The sequence below is a fragment of the Arvicola amphibius genome, chromosome 3 (assembly GCF_903992535.2).
Source record: "Arvicola amphibius chromosome 3, mArvAmp1.2, whole genome shotgun sequence".
NCBI classification, from domain to species: Eukaryota; Metazoa; Chordata; class Mammalia; order Rodentia; family Cricetidae; genus Arvicola; species Arvicola amphibius.
The window spans coordinates 133669902-133688252 of record NC_052049.1 but is presented as its reverse complement, the minus strand read 5'-3'; the positions used below and the strand labels follow the sequence as shown (position 1 = coordinate 133688252).

The 18351-nt window shown below is 52.3% G+C and overlaps 1 protein-coding gene across 1 annotated transcript in view; it reads right to left on the bottom strand.

The window, feature by feature from the left end:
• The window catches only part of Igdcc3 (immunoglobulin superfamily DCC subclass member 3), a 44508-nt gene that overhangs the window by 783 nt on the left and 25374 nt on the right, over positions 1-18351 (bottom strand). Inside the window, exons 3-14 of the mRNA XM_038322226.2 lie at positions 8636-8780; positions 8148-8278; positions 7705-7842; positions 6298-6456; positions 5148-5313; positions 4630-4877; positions 4273-4437; positions 3833-4024; positions 3600-3704; positions 2769-2907; positions 2455-2662; positions 1213-1406 (exon numbers count right to left, since the gene is read on the bottom strand). Of these exons, the coding sequence (XP_038178154.2) occupies positions 1213-1406; positions 2455-2662; positions 2769-2907; positions 3600-3704; positions 3833-4024; positions 4273-4437; positions 4630-4877; positions 5148-5313; positions 6298-6456; positions 7705-7842; positions 8148-8278; positions 8636-8780 (1990 nt within the window). The remainder of the gene's footprint in view (positions 1-1212; positions 1407-2454; positions 2663-2768; positions 2908-3599; positions 3705-3832; positions 4025-4272; positions 4438-4629; positions 4878-5147; positions 5314-6297; positions 6457-7704; positions 7843-8147; positions 8279-8635; positions 8781-18351) is intronic.

Genomic DNA, 18351 nt, shown 5'->3' with positions numbered 1-18351 from the left:
TTTTAACCTAAGTAGTTCAAAGAACAACACAACAGAAAAGAGAAATAAAACGTAAACACACCTCATACAAAAATAACTCCTGGCCACCCCTGCTGACTGGGTAGGTCAGGTTACCTGGGTCCCATAATACAGAAAGCTGGGGTGCCTCTGTTGGGGTACATTCTAGGGACTGGGTCCCGTGTCTGGGCAGGACAGGGGACAGCCTCCAGGTATGTCCTGCCTTCCCCAGTCCCAGGCAGGGAGGGATCAGCGGGATCCCAATGGCCAGTGGGTTGTCTGAGAAGATCAGAACAGGGGTGGACAGACACGGGAGATGGAGGACAGGTTTGGTATGCCGGGAGGTGACCAGTTTGGGACAATTTACACTTCAAGGAACAACCTTCCTCTTGTTTTGGCTTGTTTCACATTTTCTCTCTGGCCAATTCATCTCTACTTCTGTAAACCCCATGGTTACTTAGCCACAGACTCCTCTGTTGGGGCAGAGGTAGGCAAAGCTGGGGGAGAGGGAGGCTTAGGAGGGCCCAGTGACAGCACAGGCCCACACCAAGGGCCTTGAGGCTTGAGGTAGACGGTTTCTTTCACACTTAGAGTTGGGATAGTGTTTTTTTGTTTTGTTTTGTTTTTTTCTTTCTTTTTTTCTTATTTTTTCTCCTTTTTCTTTTACTCTCAGGGCAAGAATATGGGGTGGGAGGGGTACCCAAAAGGGGGCTTGAGGTAGGAGTGCATTCGGGCTCTGTGGGGCAGGGGGCTGAGGCTACTGCCCCGCTACTCCCAAGGACATTCATTCCGGCTGAGGTAGGTGCTGAGAGTCAAAACAGCTAATATCCATCCTGAGAAAACAAGATTGGTACAGGGCAAGGGCATCAGGGGCCAAGCCACAGCAAAGACATATTGTTTGGAGCACAATTCACTTCCTCTCTCTCTTATTTCCCTCTCTTTTTTGACTTTCAAATTTTGATTTTTAAAGGAAAACTTGGTTTTGTTAGAAGTCTGGTGGACAGCAGGCATTGGTGAGGGGACATTAGCTCTAGCAGGGGAGATGCCTTCCTGTAGGACCCACTGGCTCCTGTGGTTTGAGAACCCTGCCCTTCAGTTAAACTAGAAGCACTGGCGAGCTCCTAGAACCACGGAGTCCCACGGAGCAGGAAAATCCTCGCCTTCAACCTGAGAATGGGGCACTGCCCCTCCGGAACACATCAAACGCTGGCTCACAGGGAAGCCGGGACTGCTGGAGGCTGGGCAGCCTGTCCTTCACTGAGGAGGCCTACATCCTGGGGTTCTGGGGCAGGCCCAGGCCCTGCAAAGGGGGACCTGGCCTCTGCTGTCCTTCCTGCCACAAGGCTGAAGCCTTGAAGCTGCACCACAGAGAGCTGGGTCTCCCCACACGGAGCAGGGGCTGCAGGATCCTGAGGAAGGAAGGGTTGGGTATGGACGTCAGTATCAGAGCTAGAGGCAAGGGTCGGTCCCCATCCCACCCTGGGGTGTGGGGCCAGCGGTTGTGTCTAAACTTTTCATATGGCGGCACATTGTCCATTGTCATCCAAAAGATCATGCTGAAGACCATTCAGCCAAGTCACATAAAAAATACAGATCCTTTCTTTCCGACTGGGCAGTGGTGGCACGTGCTTTTATTCCCAGAAGTCGGGAGGCAGAAGTAGGTAGATCTCCATGAGTCTGGTTCTGGGCTGCACAAAGAAACCCTGTCTTGGAAAGAAAAAAAAAGCAAAAAACCCCAAAATCCTTTTTCTTTTTTCTTTGAGACAAAGTCTCACTCTGTAATCCTGGATGGCCTAGCACCAGCTCTTGTAGACCAGGATAGCCTAGAACTCACAGATCCACCTGCCTCCTGAGTTCTGGGATTAAAGACGTGGATCACCAAGGTTATAATCATAATTAAAAAAAAAGAGTATCATGTAGCTCAGGTTGGCTCTCTATGTAGCCAAGGCTAATCCTGAAATTCTGATTCTCACATCTTCACCTCCTGAGTACTGCTGGGATGACAGCTATATACCACCATACCCAGTTCATCCTGTTGTTTTTTTTTTATTGTGTTGTTTGTTTGTTTGTTTTTCAAGACAGGTTTTCTCTGCATAACCCTGGCAGCCTTGGAACTCACTCTGAAGACCAGGCTGGCCTCTAACTCACAGAGATCTACCTGCCTCAGTCTCCTGAGTGCTGGGATTAAAGGTGCATGCTGCCAGGCTCAGCCAGTTCATCCTGTTTTAAGTAAATTTACGATTATGTGTTAGGCATTCATAGCTGTTAGTACCAAATGCAGAAGCGTGTGGACTGCAGGCTGCAGGGCGGGTTGCCTGGCCATCCCTAGGCTTCCCAGACTGACTCAGGACCCAAGGAGCAGCCCTGACCAGGAATTAGGTGCTCCAGGAAGAGATGAAGCGAGGGGCGGCCCGGAGAGTCAGAGACTGAGGGAGGTGGGTGGGACAGGGCACTCACAGTGGGCCTGGAGCCTGGCTGCCCGGCTGGTCCAGCTGCGGGGAACAACTGCTCCAACTCCTTGGCATCCATATGCTTCCCATCTCGGCCGAGCTGGCCCCCCTCTCCTCGGCTCACTCCATTCAGGGACAGGATACCAGGGTCCCTCTGACTCCGGGGACCCTGGGGAGGGGAGAGCTGGTTTTCCACATCCTTACACAGGAGGACCCTAAGATATGAGGCAAGTGTTAGGGGGGTACCATTGGGGACAGAGGCTGAGGCCCCAGCTCCGTCTCCATCCCCTGCGGCAGTTCCTCCCCAGACTCAGGACCCACCTGCCCCTCTGGCCAAACAGGAGGAAGAGGATACAGAAGACGATGCAGGTGACTCCGATGTGGATGCCGATGACAATGCCTGTGGTGGATGTATGGTTGGTGACATCTTCCTTCCGGCAGTCACATGGGGGACTCAAGGCTAGAGGGCAGGGCAGGTTGGGGCTGGCCTGAAGCAAGACTCCCCAGCCTTCTTCCTCTGCTTGACCCTTTAACCTTTCCTTCAGGACCCCAGCTCAATCTTTCAGCTCTTTCTCTAAGTTCTAAGCTCCGGGTTCTGTGTCAGATACCAAGACTTGTGCTGTTTATTTTGAGACAGGGTTTCACATAGCCCAGGCTGACCTCAGACTTGCTTTGTAGCTGAGGATGGCCTTGAACTCTCATCCTCCAGCTTCCACCTCCTGAGTGCTGTGATTGCAGATGCTATGCCTGGTTTCTATGGCACTGGGGATGGAACCCAGGGCTTTGAGCTGCTAGGCAAGCACTCATCAACTGAGCTGTAGTCCCAGCTAGGACCAGCTGTACCTTGTTTTGTTTTTATGGACTGTTTCATCCTTGCCATAGTTTTACAAAGTAGGAACCATTAACCCTGTTTCATAATGGGAAATAAAATAAAATAAATGAATAAATAAATAAAATAAAGCTTGAAAGAAATTAAGCAACATGCCTAAGGTCACGCACGCAGCTGCAAAGCTGCACAGTTAAGCTTTATGCTTGCGTCTAAGCCCTGTGCATGAGGGCTGCGAACAATGGCCTCCCTCCTACCTAGCCCTTTTGCCACCCATCCCCCTCCTCGGGTCAGGCTGCAGCCCCTGTCCTAACCTTAACCCTCACCTGTCCTCTCAGAGGCTCCCTTCAAAGACACAAAGCGGATGGTGGCGTTCCCATCTCCGTGCTGGTTGTAGGCGAGGAGTTTCACCTCATACACAGTGCTGGGGTCTGCAGGAAGCAGGGCTACTCAGCAACTTCCCCTTCCCTGCCAGGCAGCTTTGTTCTGGAAGGAAAGGGACACCACCCTGGGCACCCACTGTCATGCCTTGCCCAGGCCCTCACCCTGCATGTCTCACCAAGCTGGCTGAGGTTGTAAGAGGAGACAGTCCCAGGGAGCAAGATGGGGCCGGTGAAGGAGGCTGCGCTGACCGGGCGGTAAAACAACTTGAAGCCCCCATTGTGTTGGACCAGCCGTGGCCAAGGCTTCCACAGCAGTTGCATAGAGGAGCTGCCCAACAACCGCACCGATAGCGGAGGCGGGAGGGGGGCTAGAGGGCCAAGATGAGAGCAGTCAGTTGGAGCTCTAGTTTTCCTCCCGTGACCTAGAACCCAAGAACCTGACAGCCTTCTCTTAACCCGAGGCACAGGGCATGGCCTCACTCAGGCAGCGCCTTTCCATGAATTAGAAAAGGCTGCCCCTTCCTCCCGGCACAGCTAGTCCCTGCTTAGCTGTGGGCTTAGTACTGTGTGCTCCAATAGCCTGAGCATCTAGGGTTCTGCATCCCATTCTCCTTACCTTCACCCAGGGTGCTGGCCAAGGTAGGGACAGAGGCTAAACTGGCTCCCCTTGGTGTATAGGCCTTGATGTAGAAGCTGTAGGCCGTGGAGGGCTCGAGATCTCTGACCAGGTGCTGGAAGGTGCTCTTGCTAACGGCTTCCTGATACTCCAGCTTGGGTGAGTCTGGGAGGCAAAAGGGAGCCCCAGGGAGTGTTAAGGGATGGGAGGGCTTCCTGGAAGCTTTGGTGAAATGAGGTGGTCAGGGAGCAGCCAGGTGTGGAAGGAAAGGAAGGTGTTGGGTCAGGTTCTGTGTGGTTCAGAGGGTTAGCTACAGTTAGGGTGGGTGACAGAGCTCTCCTGATGGCCACTACCCACCAGCAGCCTTCCTGATGTGCAAGACGTAGCCAATGATCTCCTTGGTGTGGGCTAGAGGCTCACTCCAAGATACTTGAACCTCAGTGGAGGACACAGAGACAGCGCGAACATTGCGTGGGGGGCCTGGCAACCCCTCGGCCCACAGCACGGTCAGCCTGGCGCTGGCTTGGGATGAACCAGCAATGTTCTCAGCCACACATTGGTAGATGGCCTCATCTTCAGGACCAACTCCAGAGATGCTCAGTGTGCTGCAGGGAGAGGGAAAGCCTCAGAGGTCGGCCACATCGCCCACCTGAGAGGAGAGACTGAGCCCCTGCTTGTCTGAGCAAGACTTATCGGCACAAGGGTGGCAAGCCCAAGACGTGAGCCCCATGGCCCAAAATCCCAACCCAGCATCCCTGAGATCCCATCCCACCTCCCCTGGCTAGAGGTACATGCTCATATTTGGACCACTTACTTCAGACACTGTTTCTTCCCATGATAGTACCCCAATACAGCACACACGCGTGTACACACACCTGTTGTTATTCTTGAGCCTGACGTGGCCTCCCGGCCCCAGCACCTGTCCATTCTTCAACCATGTGACATGAGGGGGTGGTTCACCTTGAGCTTGGCAGGTGAACATGGCCGTGGTTCCAGCCGGCCTGGAGATGGACTGGGGATGCTGGACAAACTCCGCTGGGGCTGAGTGGGCACAGAGAAGCATGGGGTCAAAGGGGTCGTGTAGAGAGGCACGGGGACAGCCACGAATGGAGGGGTGAGGAGGAAGGGTTAATGGGTCAGAGAAGAGGCCAGGAATGGCTCCCTCTCTTCTTCCTTTACCCCAGCATCTAGGAATAGGATTCCATCTTAAGGACTATTTAAAAAAAAAAAAAAAAACCTGACATCTGTATCCGAAAGCAATCAAGCTGAGCTCCCTGCTCAGGAAATTGTTAAGTAAATAAATGTGCTAATAGGGCTGGCTGCACCTCCAAGGCTGTAATGACAGGAGATGGATGAGCCCCCCTTCACCACCCAATCCCACTTCCCTCCAATCCCCAGCCTCGAGCCTCTATTCACACCCAGGAATGGAATACTCCATCACTTTCATGCGGACAGATTAACAGCACACAGCAAGCTAAACAAACGGCATTCAAGTTCCTGATTCCCCACTTCCCATCTCTATTCCCATGCCACAGAGGAGAGACAGCCAGGGAGAAGCCCTGGAAATGGAGACGGAGGCTGGCTGCAGGGGGGCCCACATCCTGAGAGCAAGGTGGGAGCTGCCACATGAGAGGGAGATGGCAGGCACACGGGAGCGCACAGCAGGCAGGTGTGAGCGTGGAAGAGCCACATGTGTGAATGAAACGGCTCCAGGGGAAGGGACACGTGTGAGCCAGGGGAATGATCTGCTGATATCGGGAAGTGGAGGTGCTTCCCGGGGTGAAGGGGTGGCACCGACATGTGCAGGGCACATAGGTTGTAAGTCAGAGAATGCCACGCCCCTCTGGAGCTAGGACTCTGTGTTCTGGGGAAGACCTGTGTCTCTGACCCGGCCAGAGACGTATGAGGGGTGAGGGGCAGGGCTCAGGTGAGGCTAAGCAGGTGCAGTAATAGAAAGTACTGATCTCTGGCACAGACCAGAGGTGCTGAGGGGTCATGGGAAGCAGGGGTTTGGCTGCTCTGTACCTTGAACCACCAGCCGGCCCTGGGCTGTCCTCCTCACCCGAGTGCCAGGCCTGTTGGCCGCACAGACATAGACACCTGAGTGCTGGACGGTCACATCTGAGATGATGAGGTTTCCCGTGCCCAGCACCTGGATGCCCTCCACCCCAATGGGGCGACCATCTGCAATGGAAGTAGAGATGGGAAAGATGAGAACATTCCAGAAGCCTTACCCCTTTACTAGTCTTTCAAGAAGCCCCGACCTATGGCTTTGACACCGTCTCTTCATAGAAGTTTGGAAGTGGCAGAGAAATGCATGGCACTTGAATCCAGCAGCAGGGACCAGTGTCCTGATTCTAGCACGACTGCGGGCTGCTTTTGCTGTTATTGTTTGTTTGGTTTTTACCCAGCCTCTCACTGCATAGCCTAGGGTGACATCCTCCCGCTTCAGCACCTTCTAGTCCCTTCTCCCTTCTTGAGTCCATAGAGGACTTGAATTTGATCGGCAGTTGTAAACTCCATGGCTGAATATCCATTCTAGTCCAGGCTGCCGAGGCACACAGACAGGGCCCTGAACATAAAGGCTCTGAGAAGTCCCTTAGTAAAGAGCCTTGGTTAACTTTGTTTCCCACACTTGTTAGGCCCCTGAGCCATTCTTTCTCTCCTGCTAGGCCATACTTTGGGAAATGATGGAGCAGATGGCTCCTGGAGTGCCTAGTGGCTCCTGATGGTAGCCTACTCTTTCCAGTTTCTCCCTGGGACCCAAGCCCTCCCCCCACCCCAGGGATCAGATTAGCACAGCCAGAACACAAGGAGACAGCTCCCCATTCAGGCCCTGAAGTGGTGAAATCTACTCCATTATCCCACAGGGCCCCTCCTTCCCCCATCACTCAGCTGCTAGTGTGGCATAGTCTCCTTGTGCATGCGGCCCCACCCCACCCCTCTGGAGGCTCCTTCCCCCAGTGACCTTTCGGCTTAGACTAGTGGCCCATCTGCACCCTTTCACTGCTTTCTTCTGTCGCCTGCGAGCTCTGGCTGGGGCGACCTGGGAACAGGCAAGCCTGGGAGTGGGACGCTCGCTAAGGTTTAGGATTGCAAAGCTGGGGGTGTGGCCAGGGCATGGAGGGTGGGGTGGGAGGGACTGGGTGCTAAGGGCTGCAGAGCTCTGGGGCTGGAGAGACACTGAGGGAGAACTGTCTCTACTCGGTAACCCAGGGAACTAAGCCAGCTCCGCAGGGAGAGGGAGAATGCAAGAGCAGCAGGCTGACCTCCAGAGAAGCTCGGCCCCTCCCCAGGCCACGGGGAGGAGACTGACCCTTGCAGAGAACAAACACAATTTTAAAGTCCCCCGGAGCTGGGTGATGAGACGGTGACACCAGCCCTCCCAGGGGGTAGGCTGGCCAGAGAGCTGAGGCTATGGATAAGGCTCACCCAGGCGGCTCCAGGACACAATGGGGCGCGGGTTGCCCGTGGCGACACACTCCAGCACCGCAGTCTGGTGCACTGTCAGGGTGAGGTTCTCAGGCCCCACCAGGATGGTGGGCTCCTTGTAGACCCCGGAGCCGGAGCCTGAGGGGAGAAGACCACATTTCCTTAATTCAGTGGGAAGCTTTTCCACTTTCTCACTCCCACTCATGACCCTTTGAGGCACATACACCAGCTCCCAAACAAGTTCTGAAGACAAGGAGATGTTGGGGAACTTCAGGGTCCCGACAACCATCCTTCCCTCTCCCCCTCAGCAAGGCCCCCAGCATTGGAAGAACCCAGGGATCATTGGGAAGAGGAGAGGGCTAGAGACCAGCCTTGGCTGCCAGCTGGGTGTGTCTGGGAGTAGACCAACTCAGGTGATAGAGAACCGGGCGGAAGGAGCTCACCTGACACAGTAAGCCTGGCCCCGTGGCTGACCCGCACACTGGCAATGTTTGAGGCCACACAGTGGAAGACACCGCTGTCTTCAGCCCGAAGTCCTGTTATCTGCAAGACCCCCTTGGGCAGTAATGTGTACCTGTTAGGGGAGGGCACAGTTGACAACCAGCACACTCATTGCAACCTCAAGCCACGGCAACATAAACCGAGATGTGGGCACTAAGCCAGCCATACTGCTGTGATCACAGACACTCACTGGGACCCTCCCAGGTGGATACACCCTCCTAATCTCATAACAACCACACAAGACCCTCACACACACTTTCTTGAGCCTAGGATCGGGGTCCAGTAAGCTATGTGGACCCCCAATTTTGACTGCAGCTTGCATAAAGAGCACTGGCCCAGGCTACAGGCACTGTAGCATACATGAGGCTGTCAAGCCTTCATCCAGATTCAGTACGTCCGTCAGCCTCTCTGTCCTTCACCAGAGGCTCACCTCTCATCTTCCGTGTCAATGGGGACTCTGTTCTTCTCCCACGTGATCAGGGGCTTGGGAACCCCATGGATTTGGCACTGGAAGCGGGCTACACCACCCTCCTCTCCCATGGTGGCCTGGGGGTGCACGTGGAAGTCTGACATGGCTGGGGAAACAGAAGAGGGGGGCAGATAAGGTGCACTGCGGAGGTGCAGAGGAAGTGATGAGGGGTCACCCGCTGAGTTGCAGTCTGTTTGAAGCAGAACAGTAGCTTAAGAGACATATCAGCCCTCCCTTTAGCCCTGCCTACCATGGGTAGGCACACTCTGATCCCAGAGATCAGATAACGTTTAAGAGATCTAGAGAGGAGACACTGAGACAGACATTGTCATATGCAGAGTTCACAACTGAGAACCATGCAATCTAGTTACCAAAAAAGGCAGAAAGAAAAAATTCATAATATTTTAAATACATTTACAACATTGGCTGGACTGTATTTATGGCCTCCCTTGGCTTGTAGGGTGAACATGCCTGGAAGGCCAACTCCAGAATGATGAAGCTTTCTGGGCAGTGGCGCACGCCTTTAATCCCAACACTCGGGAGGCAGAGGCAGGTGGATCTCTGTGAGTTCGAGGCCAGCCTGGTCTACAGAGCGAGTTCCAGAACAACCTGCTACACAGAGAAACCTTGTTTCCAATAAAAAAAAAAACAAAACAAGAAAACCAGAACAGAGCACTAAAACTCTAAGGAGGTATGTGTGTGTGGGCTGTGGAGGCTTCCCCGGGAGGAAAGGGTCTCCCGGACATCATTTGTGAAAGTCACCTAGAGAAAGGCACTTCTTCCAGACTGGCTACTGTCTTTTTTATCTGCTGTTACCTGAGCAGTATGTGCCACATTCTACAGAACTGGAAACTGAGGCCCAGAGAGTGAACCGGTTCACCACTGTCACCTTGGAGGGACATTGTCAATAGTAGCTTGGCCAGCCTCTTCCCTACCAGGGCCCAGTGGCTTTCTATTCTTTCCTTCCTTGTCCTCTCCCCCAACATGCAGTTCTGTGGTTTCCACAAGCGCCCCAAGAGGGTAGTGTATCCATGCAAGGTGACAGGCCTCTCAGAAGACTGTCAAACCTACCAATCTACATTTCAATGTGTCATAAATATTCAAGGACCCCCTCCCCACCTTTTGGGGATCAGACTCACACTTAAACTCTGATCTACAGAGGGGGCCATGGTGCCCCCTTGTACCCCCAGCTGGTTAAGTGTTCCTCCCACCCTGCTCCCACCCTGGCTCAGGCCCCACACTGCAAACCTGGGGAAAGGCCCCTCCCATACAAGCTCCCAGCTTCAGCACCCGGACTGAGATTTCATTAAAATCCACTTTGCTTCAAGTGCAGGAAGGCGGTACACCATCTGTCCAAGCTGCGGCCCCTCCCCTCTGGCACTCCATCAATTGGGGCAGTGGCTCCCGCCCTCCCAGAAGGAGCCCCCCCCCAGCAGCAGGGACCCAGCTTGTTGCTGGCTGTCCCTGCTCTAGGCTCCCTGGCATGCCTGGACAGCCCTCCTCATGGCTCCAACGTCCTCTCTCAGGCTCCCTCAATCCACAGTCCTGCTCTGGACTCCATGGCAGCTCAGCAGCTTGCAAGGATGAGGACAAGCCTTTGTGCCTTCCTCGAGAGTCTCTAGGGGCTGGCTCCTTTGTGGCCATTCTCCATCTCATTTGCATGTGGTTCATTAAATATAAACATGCATAAAAATCCCCTGCCCAGCCTCCTCCTCTCTGAAGGCCTCCTGGGAGTGTGGTGGATGGGTGTGCACAGCTTCTTGTACATGTGTTCCGGGCTGAGTGTTTGCTGGGAAGCCTGGCTCTGTCTCCTGTATCTGGCCTGACTGTCCCCGTCTGGACAACAGTAGGGGTTTGATCTGCCAGCTACTGTAGCCAGTATGTGTTTCTGGTGTTGTGCTGGTGATCAATCATGAGTGTCTCCCTGTGGGTAAAGCTCTTGTGGACAGGACTTTGGAGCCTGGGTTTGAGAGGGAAGGGCAAGTGGTCCAGCTGGGGCCCCCATCAGGCTGGATGAGAGGATCCCCAGGGAGCATCCAGAGGTCAGCCTGCCCTGCCTCAGGCCAAAGGCTGTCCTTGGCCAAAGGCCTGTAGGTCAACCCAGGGGCTCAGGAGTGGAGGTTGAAAAGTCTCTAGGGTTCTGTCTAGTCCAACCTCCAGGAAGACAGGACTAGAGATAGACCTTGGGGGTGGGGGAACGAGTATCCAGGCTCCAGTGTTGCTGTCTTGCTCCCTCACCCAGACCCTGCCTAAATAGGAGCTGGTGTCCTTCAGCTGGAGAGGAGCTGTATCTCCCTAGGCCTCCATCCCTACAGATGCTTCCTCATTACTGAATCAAGTCTTTTGTGCCTTTAGGCCCCAGGCTGGACTCCCTGGAGGCCCTAGAACTGGTTCGAGGAGAGACAGAAGAAGCTGCTGCTTTTTAGGTCTGGGTGCTGGGATGGCAGAGTCTGGCCTTTATGGGGCAGCCCTCCCTCAAACGCCCAACCTTAGAAGGACACTATCAGCACAGCGAGGCTGAATATGAAGATGCTGGGTACGGATACCAGTGCTGGAAGTGCGTGGCAAAGAATCAGTCCTCACCCCAGTAGAGTCACTGAACCCATAGAGGTTCCCTGGGGCCCTCCTAGCCCTCACTGCCTTCATTGGAGGAGACCTGGTGGACCCTGTGTGTTGTCTTACTGACACACTTATTCTGAAGGGTTGCTTTGCTTGTACAAAAATGCTCGAAACCCATTTTGAAGTGAATCCTTTTGTCTTGTAAAAGGGGTACTGAAGGGGCTGGAGAGATGGCTCAGTGGTTAAGAGCATTGCCTGCTCTTCCTAAAGGTCCTGAGTTCAATTCCCGGCAACCACATGGTGGCTCACAACCATCTGTAATGAGGTCTGGTGCCCTCTTCTGGCCTGCAGATGTACAGACAGAATATTGTATATATAATAAATAAATAAATAAATAAATATTAAAAGGGGGGGCACTGAAGCCCAGGCCTTCTGCAGGGGTGTCCTTACTACCCTAGCCAGTTTTTCTCTCTCTCCAAGGCCAGGAACCCCTGCAGCAGACTGTACATTAAACCAGGCTCCTCCTCCTTCCTCTTCATCTTATTCTTCTTCCTCCTCCTCTTCCTCTTCTTCTTAAAGATATTATTTTGGCTGGGTGGTGGTGGCACACGCTTTTAATCCCAGCATTCGGGGGCAGAGGCAACTGGATCTCTGTGACTTTGAGGGCAGTCTGGTCTACAGAGGGAGTTTCAGAATAGCCATGGGCTACAAAGTAAAACCCTGTCTCGAGAAAACAAACAAAATATATATTATTTATTTATTCTAATTTTATGTGTATGGGTATTTTGCTTGCATCTATGTTCCTCAAATAGACCAGAAGAGGGAATCAGATCCCCTGGAAGTGGACTTACAGATAGTTATGAGCCGCCATGTGGGTGCTGGGAAGTAAACCTGGGTCCTCTGGATGAGCCTCCAGTGCTCTCAACTGGACCATCTCTCCAGCCTGGTCAGCTTCAGCTTCACCCAGGCAGTCCAGCGGGCTATCAGGTGTACTCTTCTCACCAAACCTCCTGCTTCCCTCTCCTCTTCCTGGCCTTCACTTACTCTTTGGTCAGCCTGGGGCTTGCTGAGTGATCTAGTTTATGCAGCATACATGGAGAGGTAGGTGTCCTCAGGACCCTCAGATTCTGTGCTAACCTCTACCACAGTCTCCAGGTCAGTTTACTCAGCTTAGCTGGAGTCCCAGAACCTTCAAGGCGTTCATGGCCCTCAAACAGGCTTTGGGTTCCTCTTGTATCAGGGCAGAACATATTTGGTTCATAAGTCTTGTGTGTTGTTTGTTTGTTGTGAGATGTTTGTACATGGTGTTTGTACATGATACATTGCTGTGATTGGTTTAATAAAGAGCTGAATGGCCAATAGCCAGGCAGGAGGTATAGGCAGGACTTCTGGGCAGAGAGAGAGGAAGTAGGAGATGAATCTAGACCTGCAAGGAATGCCAGGAGACCAGGAGAAGAAATAGGAAGGGCAAGATGGAAGAGAGATAATGCCACATGACAGAAAGTAGATTAATTAAATGGGTTAATTAAGTTACAAGAGCTAGACAGGAACAAGCCTAAGCTATAGGCTGAGTTTTCATAATTAATAAAAAGTCTCCATGTTATTATTTGGAAGCTGGTTGGAGGGACAGAGAAAGACTTGTTACATACAGGCTTTTGGGCTCCTCTAGTGTCAGGGTAGAGCATATTTGGTTCACAAGTCGTGTGTGTGTGTGTGTGTGTGTGTGTGTGTGTGTGTGTGTTGTTTGTTTGTTCTGTACTTTTTTTTAAGACAAAGTTTTGCTATGTAGCCCAGGTCGACCTCAAACTCAATGTAATCTTCCTTCTGAGGTCTCCCAGGTATTGGCATGAGCTACCACACCCCCACAGAAACCTGTTCTTAGCCCAGTGTGGTGGCGTACATCTGTAGTCCAGGTATTCAGGAGGCTGAGGCAGGGTGATCATGAATTCAAGAACAGCTTGAGCTACACAGTGGGATTCTGAATCAAAAATGAAAATAAGGTCATCACAGAGGCTATGTGTGGTCGATGACCATGACCTGCGTTAGCTTCTACCCATTACCCAGTGTGCTATGGCCCTGGCAGTTGATGCGTCCACTTCTACACTTCTCAGTCCTCTGAGGACAGGTCTGGGTTCTTTCCTTCGCTGGGTGACAGAGGAGGTAAGGAAGTGGGTGGGAGCCTGCCAGGTGTGAGGGCCAAAAGGAAGCAACAGGGAAAAGGAGAAAGCAAGCACCCTATCCCTGTGCACTTGTGAAAGGGTCTTCCAGCTCCCCTGTGACTCACCCTCCATGGATACAGCAGGTTATGGCAGAGGCAAGAGGGGCCGAAAGTAAGGCCAGCAATCCTAGGTTGGAAGGGAATAGAAATGACAGGAAATGGTCCCGGACACCCCTATAAATCACCCAGAGGGACAGGGTCTCCAGAGAACCAGATCTACAGCAGCTCCAAGAGGGGAACTTATTACCTGGTCCAGGGCCTTTGCAGAGGTCAGGCCTGGATTTGATTAGCCAGGCTCCAGGGGGACATGGGGGGCAGTGAAAGGTTAAGGCAGAGCACTGGGAATGAAGCTCAAGTCTCCCACCTTTGGCTGCAGCCACATTACTATCTGATGTGTGATGATAAAAAAAAGAGCTGTGGACATATTTGGAAAACTTAGACTTCGCCAGAGTTAGTAGCTGGGGTGGAGGGAGGTTTCTGAGAGCTCACTGCCCCGTTCTCATGCACTCGTTCAAGAGGGGATCACTGTGAAGACTGATCCAAAGATCCCGAAGTCTAAACACACACACACACACACACACACACACACACACACAAACGCCATCTCCCTACCGATCTATCACTGTCAAGGATTAGGGCACACAACATCTGGAAACCCAGCTCCTCCTCAGGCAACGTAGACACTAATAACATTTTGCTTACACCAAGCACATGCCTGCACCCTAGGCACTGCTACCCATTGCTTCAAACTTTCCTCTAGAACTGCATTCTTCAGTAAGTCATGTCTGGGAACCCATGAAGGATCAGTTCCAGAGCCCTCTGCAAATAGCACACATCCATGCTCATGTTTTTTACATAAAATAGTGCACACACTATTTGTATATATATATATGAGTTCAAGGGCAGCCTGGTCTACAAAGTGAGAAAGTGAGTTCCAGGATGGTCAGGGCTACATAGAGAAACCCTGTCTCAAAAAAAGAGTAAATTCTGTTGCTTGACTTACTGCCACTTTTCAAATGTTCCACAGCCATAGGTTGGCCACTGGCTAGCAGGAGGCCATCACAAAGTTCTATCGCTAGTGCTCATCTCAAGGCTTCAGAGCCCTAACTGCTTCTCTGTTTCCCTAACTCACTGCTGCACCGTCAAAAAGGACCCCTGCTCTCCCTCTTCACTCCTGTCCTGCCCCTCTTTCTCACAGCTTGCCCCCTCTTGGCTATATGAACACAGAAACAGAGGACAAGAGCCACATTTGGTGGGCTGACCTGTGAGCCACGATGCTTCACATGGCAAGATTCTGTCCTGCCCCAAATCAGGAAATATTTGCTAAGAACTTTTTAGGGTAGCAGTACAGGCATCACAGAAGACTCTAGAATCACCAGAACTGAGTTCAAAGTTCAGCCCAACTTTAGCCCACTGTTATGAACTCTGAGAGTTTGGGCAAGTGAGACGACCTCCCAGAACTTCTTTTTTGTTGGCTTTTTTGTTTGTTTGTTTTGGGACAGGATCTCACTATGTAGCTCTGAATGACTTTGAACTCACTTCCCAGGGGTGGGAAGTAATGGCCTCAAACTCAGAGATCTACCTGCCTCTGCCTCCCAAGTGCTGGGAGGAGAGTTTTGTGCCTTCCACCTGGTCCTCAGAATTTCTGTTGTTTTTTTGGTTTTGTTTTTTAATAAAACAGGTGTGCTTCCTTCACTGGGCCTGCTGCTCCCTGCTGCTGGGATCAGGAGAACGGAGCTAAGAGAGAGCTCCCAGGTAACGGAAGAACAAGGCTGGAGGCAAATGACTCCACCCAGGGTAGAGACTCTCACTGGAGAGGACAAGGCAGATGCAGCCTCCTGGAGATGGGACTGCAGAGAATTTGCAGGAGGATGGAGAATGGGGAGGGGGTTCTTGGGTGGGAGACAACAGGGCATTAACCAGAGTGTGGTCTCTTCTATCTGACTTCTGCTGGGAGGTTTCACAGAGGCAAGCTGTCAGTTGGAAGAGGCCGCTGGGTAATCGAGGCCTTGATTTCTCTAGTAAAATGTTTACGAAGCCCATAAACTCATGCCTTTATTGGCCAGGCTCATTCCCAGCGTTGGATGTGGCTCTCTGAGGCGTAGTTAAAACACCTGCTGAACTAGGCACCGAGGGCGACTCTGGCCTCAGTCCAGACCTGTTCAGCAGAATCAGCAGTGAAGCCTAGTGAATCTGGACGCTGAAGGGCAAGGAGCTGTGTCCACCTCACGCGTTCTTTATCCCAGGATACCTCTGTAAATGTCCCATTCTAAAAAGACTAGGGAAGGGAGGGCAGAGATGGTGAGAAACCCGGGGTCCTGGGGCAGCGGGGGTATTGCTCCTGCTGCCCTTACCCCAGGGGTGGGAAGTACTGGCCTTTAAACACAGTTATGGGGCCCAGGCTCACCCCTAACACTGTTCACGTTTCCCCATCATCCGGACCCCCCTTGACTTTAGCTCTGTCAAGGAGCAATACGCCCTGACCAGCTGTGGTCATCAAGATGGTCAGAAGCACGACTCAGTAGTCCTGGAGACTTTGCTGTGGGTGGAGCTGGGGCTCTGAATCCAGAAGTGCACTCGGAAGTGGGAAGGGCCGTGTGGATGCTGGAATTAGCAGAGGAGGGCAGATGGACCTACAGACAGCTTCCTAAGACTGTGGTTGGCTCAGAAGCCTGCTGGGCTTTGCTGGCTAGCTTTTGCCAGGTGACACTGCTAAGAAGCCTCGGCATCCCTTCATCGGCCTCCTCGAGCTCCTGACCCTTTCTTGGGCCCCTGAACCCCAGGCTCTCTCTCTCACCCCCTGGCTCCACCACCGATTCACCAATCTCCCCTACCCTGGCTCCAATTCCAACACAAAAGGCAACTTTGTCTTTCAAGTCCCCAGCCATAAATCCACAGCTCACCCCTCTGCAGCCGCCTCTGACAGATGGGGGCCTGGAAGGGGAGCGGTGGTGTGGGATGGTGTGTGGAGGGGCTGCGTTCTCCCTAGGAACGTCTGTGCGTCCAGCTACTGGCTGCTGGAAGACTGGGGGAACTTCCAAACTTTGATACCACAATAGGTCAAAGGCAGGATGGCAGGGGATCCCAGAGGCTGGGGCCAAGGGGAATAAAGCCTCTAAGCCCTACTTTTAATTACTTAGCCAGGACGTTTGGAGGCTCCAGCTCTTTCCTAGACACCTTCTCCTCCACTTCCAGCCTCCCATGGAGGGTGTGAAGTAAGCCTGGAGAGGGTGTGCTTGCCTATTAAGTATGTGTGCCTAACGGGGGAGGGGGATGTGACACGTGGTGGTGGCCTCTGGAGCACTGGGGTGGGGAAGGTGAAGGAGGAAATGTAAGGAAGCCCCACCCCTACCCCAACTCCTGCTCCCTGTGTTCCTTCTACCACAGCTGGGGTTTCAAAAGCATACCCAATTTCAAGTGTTTTGTCCTGTTCTCATGCCACATATCAGGTGAACCCATGTCCTAGGGTTTGGTTCAGGAAGTCCAGTCACCTGTCCCAGTCACACAATAGACCTGCTGAGCCCACCATGAACATTCATTACACACACACACACACACACACACACACACACACACACACACACACTGAAAGGAAATGCCAACATCAGACTCGCTGGCATCCCAGGAACAAAGCGACCCCGCCCCTGAGCACTGTTCTTAGACATTGCCGCCACACTCTGAAAAGAACCTAGTAAAATCATCATGGTCTTATACGCTGTCACAGAAACGAGATGGCTTACTGGTAAGAGCACTGGCTACTCTTCCAAGAAGCCAGGTTTGATGTCCAGCACCCATCTTGTGGCTCACAATAGTCTATAGCTGCAGGGGATCCAATGTCCCTCTTCTGGCCTCTGAGAGTACCAGACAGACACATGGTACGCAGGCAAAACACTCAGACATGTGAAACAAAGATTTTAAAACATGACCCTAAAAACAGGCCCTGAGAGCCAATGGCACACCTTTAATCCCAGCACTCAGGAGGCAGAGGCAAGTGGATCTCTAAATTCAAGGCCAGCCTGGTCAACAGAGTGAGTTCCAGGACAGCCAGAGCTACACCTAGAAAACCTGTCTTCAAACAAACAAAACACATACACGTACACGTACACACGCACACGCACACGCACACACACACACACAAAACCAGGCCTATATTTCTTACGTTAGCATGATAACCACGTTAGGTAGGGTTTTCCCAGCTTTTCTAGAGAAGCTGAGAATTTGATCAAGGGCACATAGATAATCACTGGAATTAAGGCAAGTGTTTCTTCATTTTCATTTTGAACTCAAGGTGGGCTGACTCCAAATTCCGAGCTCCTTCCCAGCAGCACAGCTGCCCTCAGTAAGAAAGGGCACATTCCCGTGCTGCTCACATAGGACTGGCAAGTCCACAGGAAGGCACAGGGTGCCCTGCGTCTTAGACCCCGCCGTCTCTCCGGATCACTATAGAGCTACCCACACACAGCCAGCTCCACTTCAGTCTAACTGCCCCAGGGTTTGGGGGTTTTATAGAGTGTAACTAATGCAGAAAAGCACCCTGATAAGGTGGTGTTATCACCACACTAATTGCCCCTAAATTCTATTAACACAGGTAAATAAATAGCCAAGATGTGTGTGTGTCCCAGGTGGCTCTTTCCTAAGCAAGTCCCGTTCTTCCCACATCAGAAAATCTGAGGTACCGATCTTTCTAGAGTGGGGAGGCCCAGAATACCCCAGTAGGATATACAAATGGAGGAGTCTTTTTTCCTCAGACTGGGAGGGCAAAGCATGGTGAAATGCCAGGGGCTTCTACGGCAGGAGAGGGAGGCTCCACCCAATTCTTCAAATAACTGCTTCCACAATCATGGCCAAGTCAAAGTACTTGTCTGTGCCTCAGTTTTTGTTTTGTTTTGTTTTGTTTTTG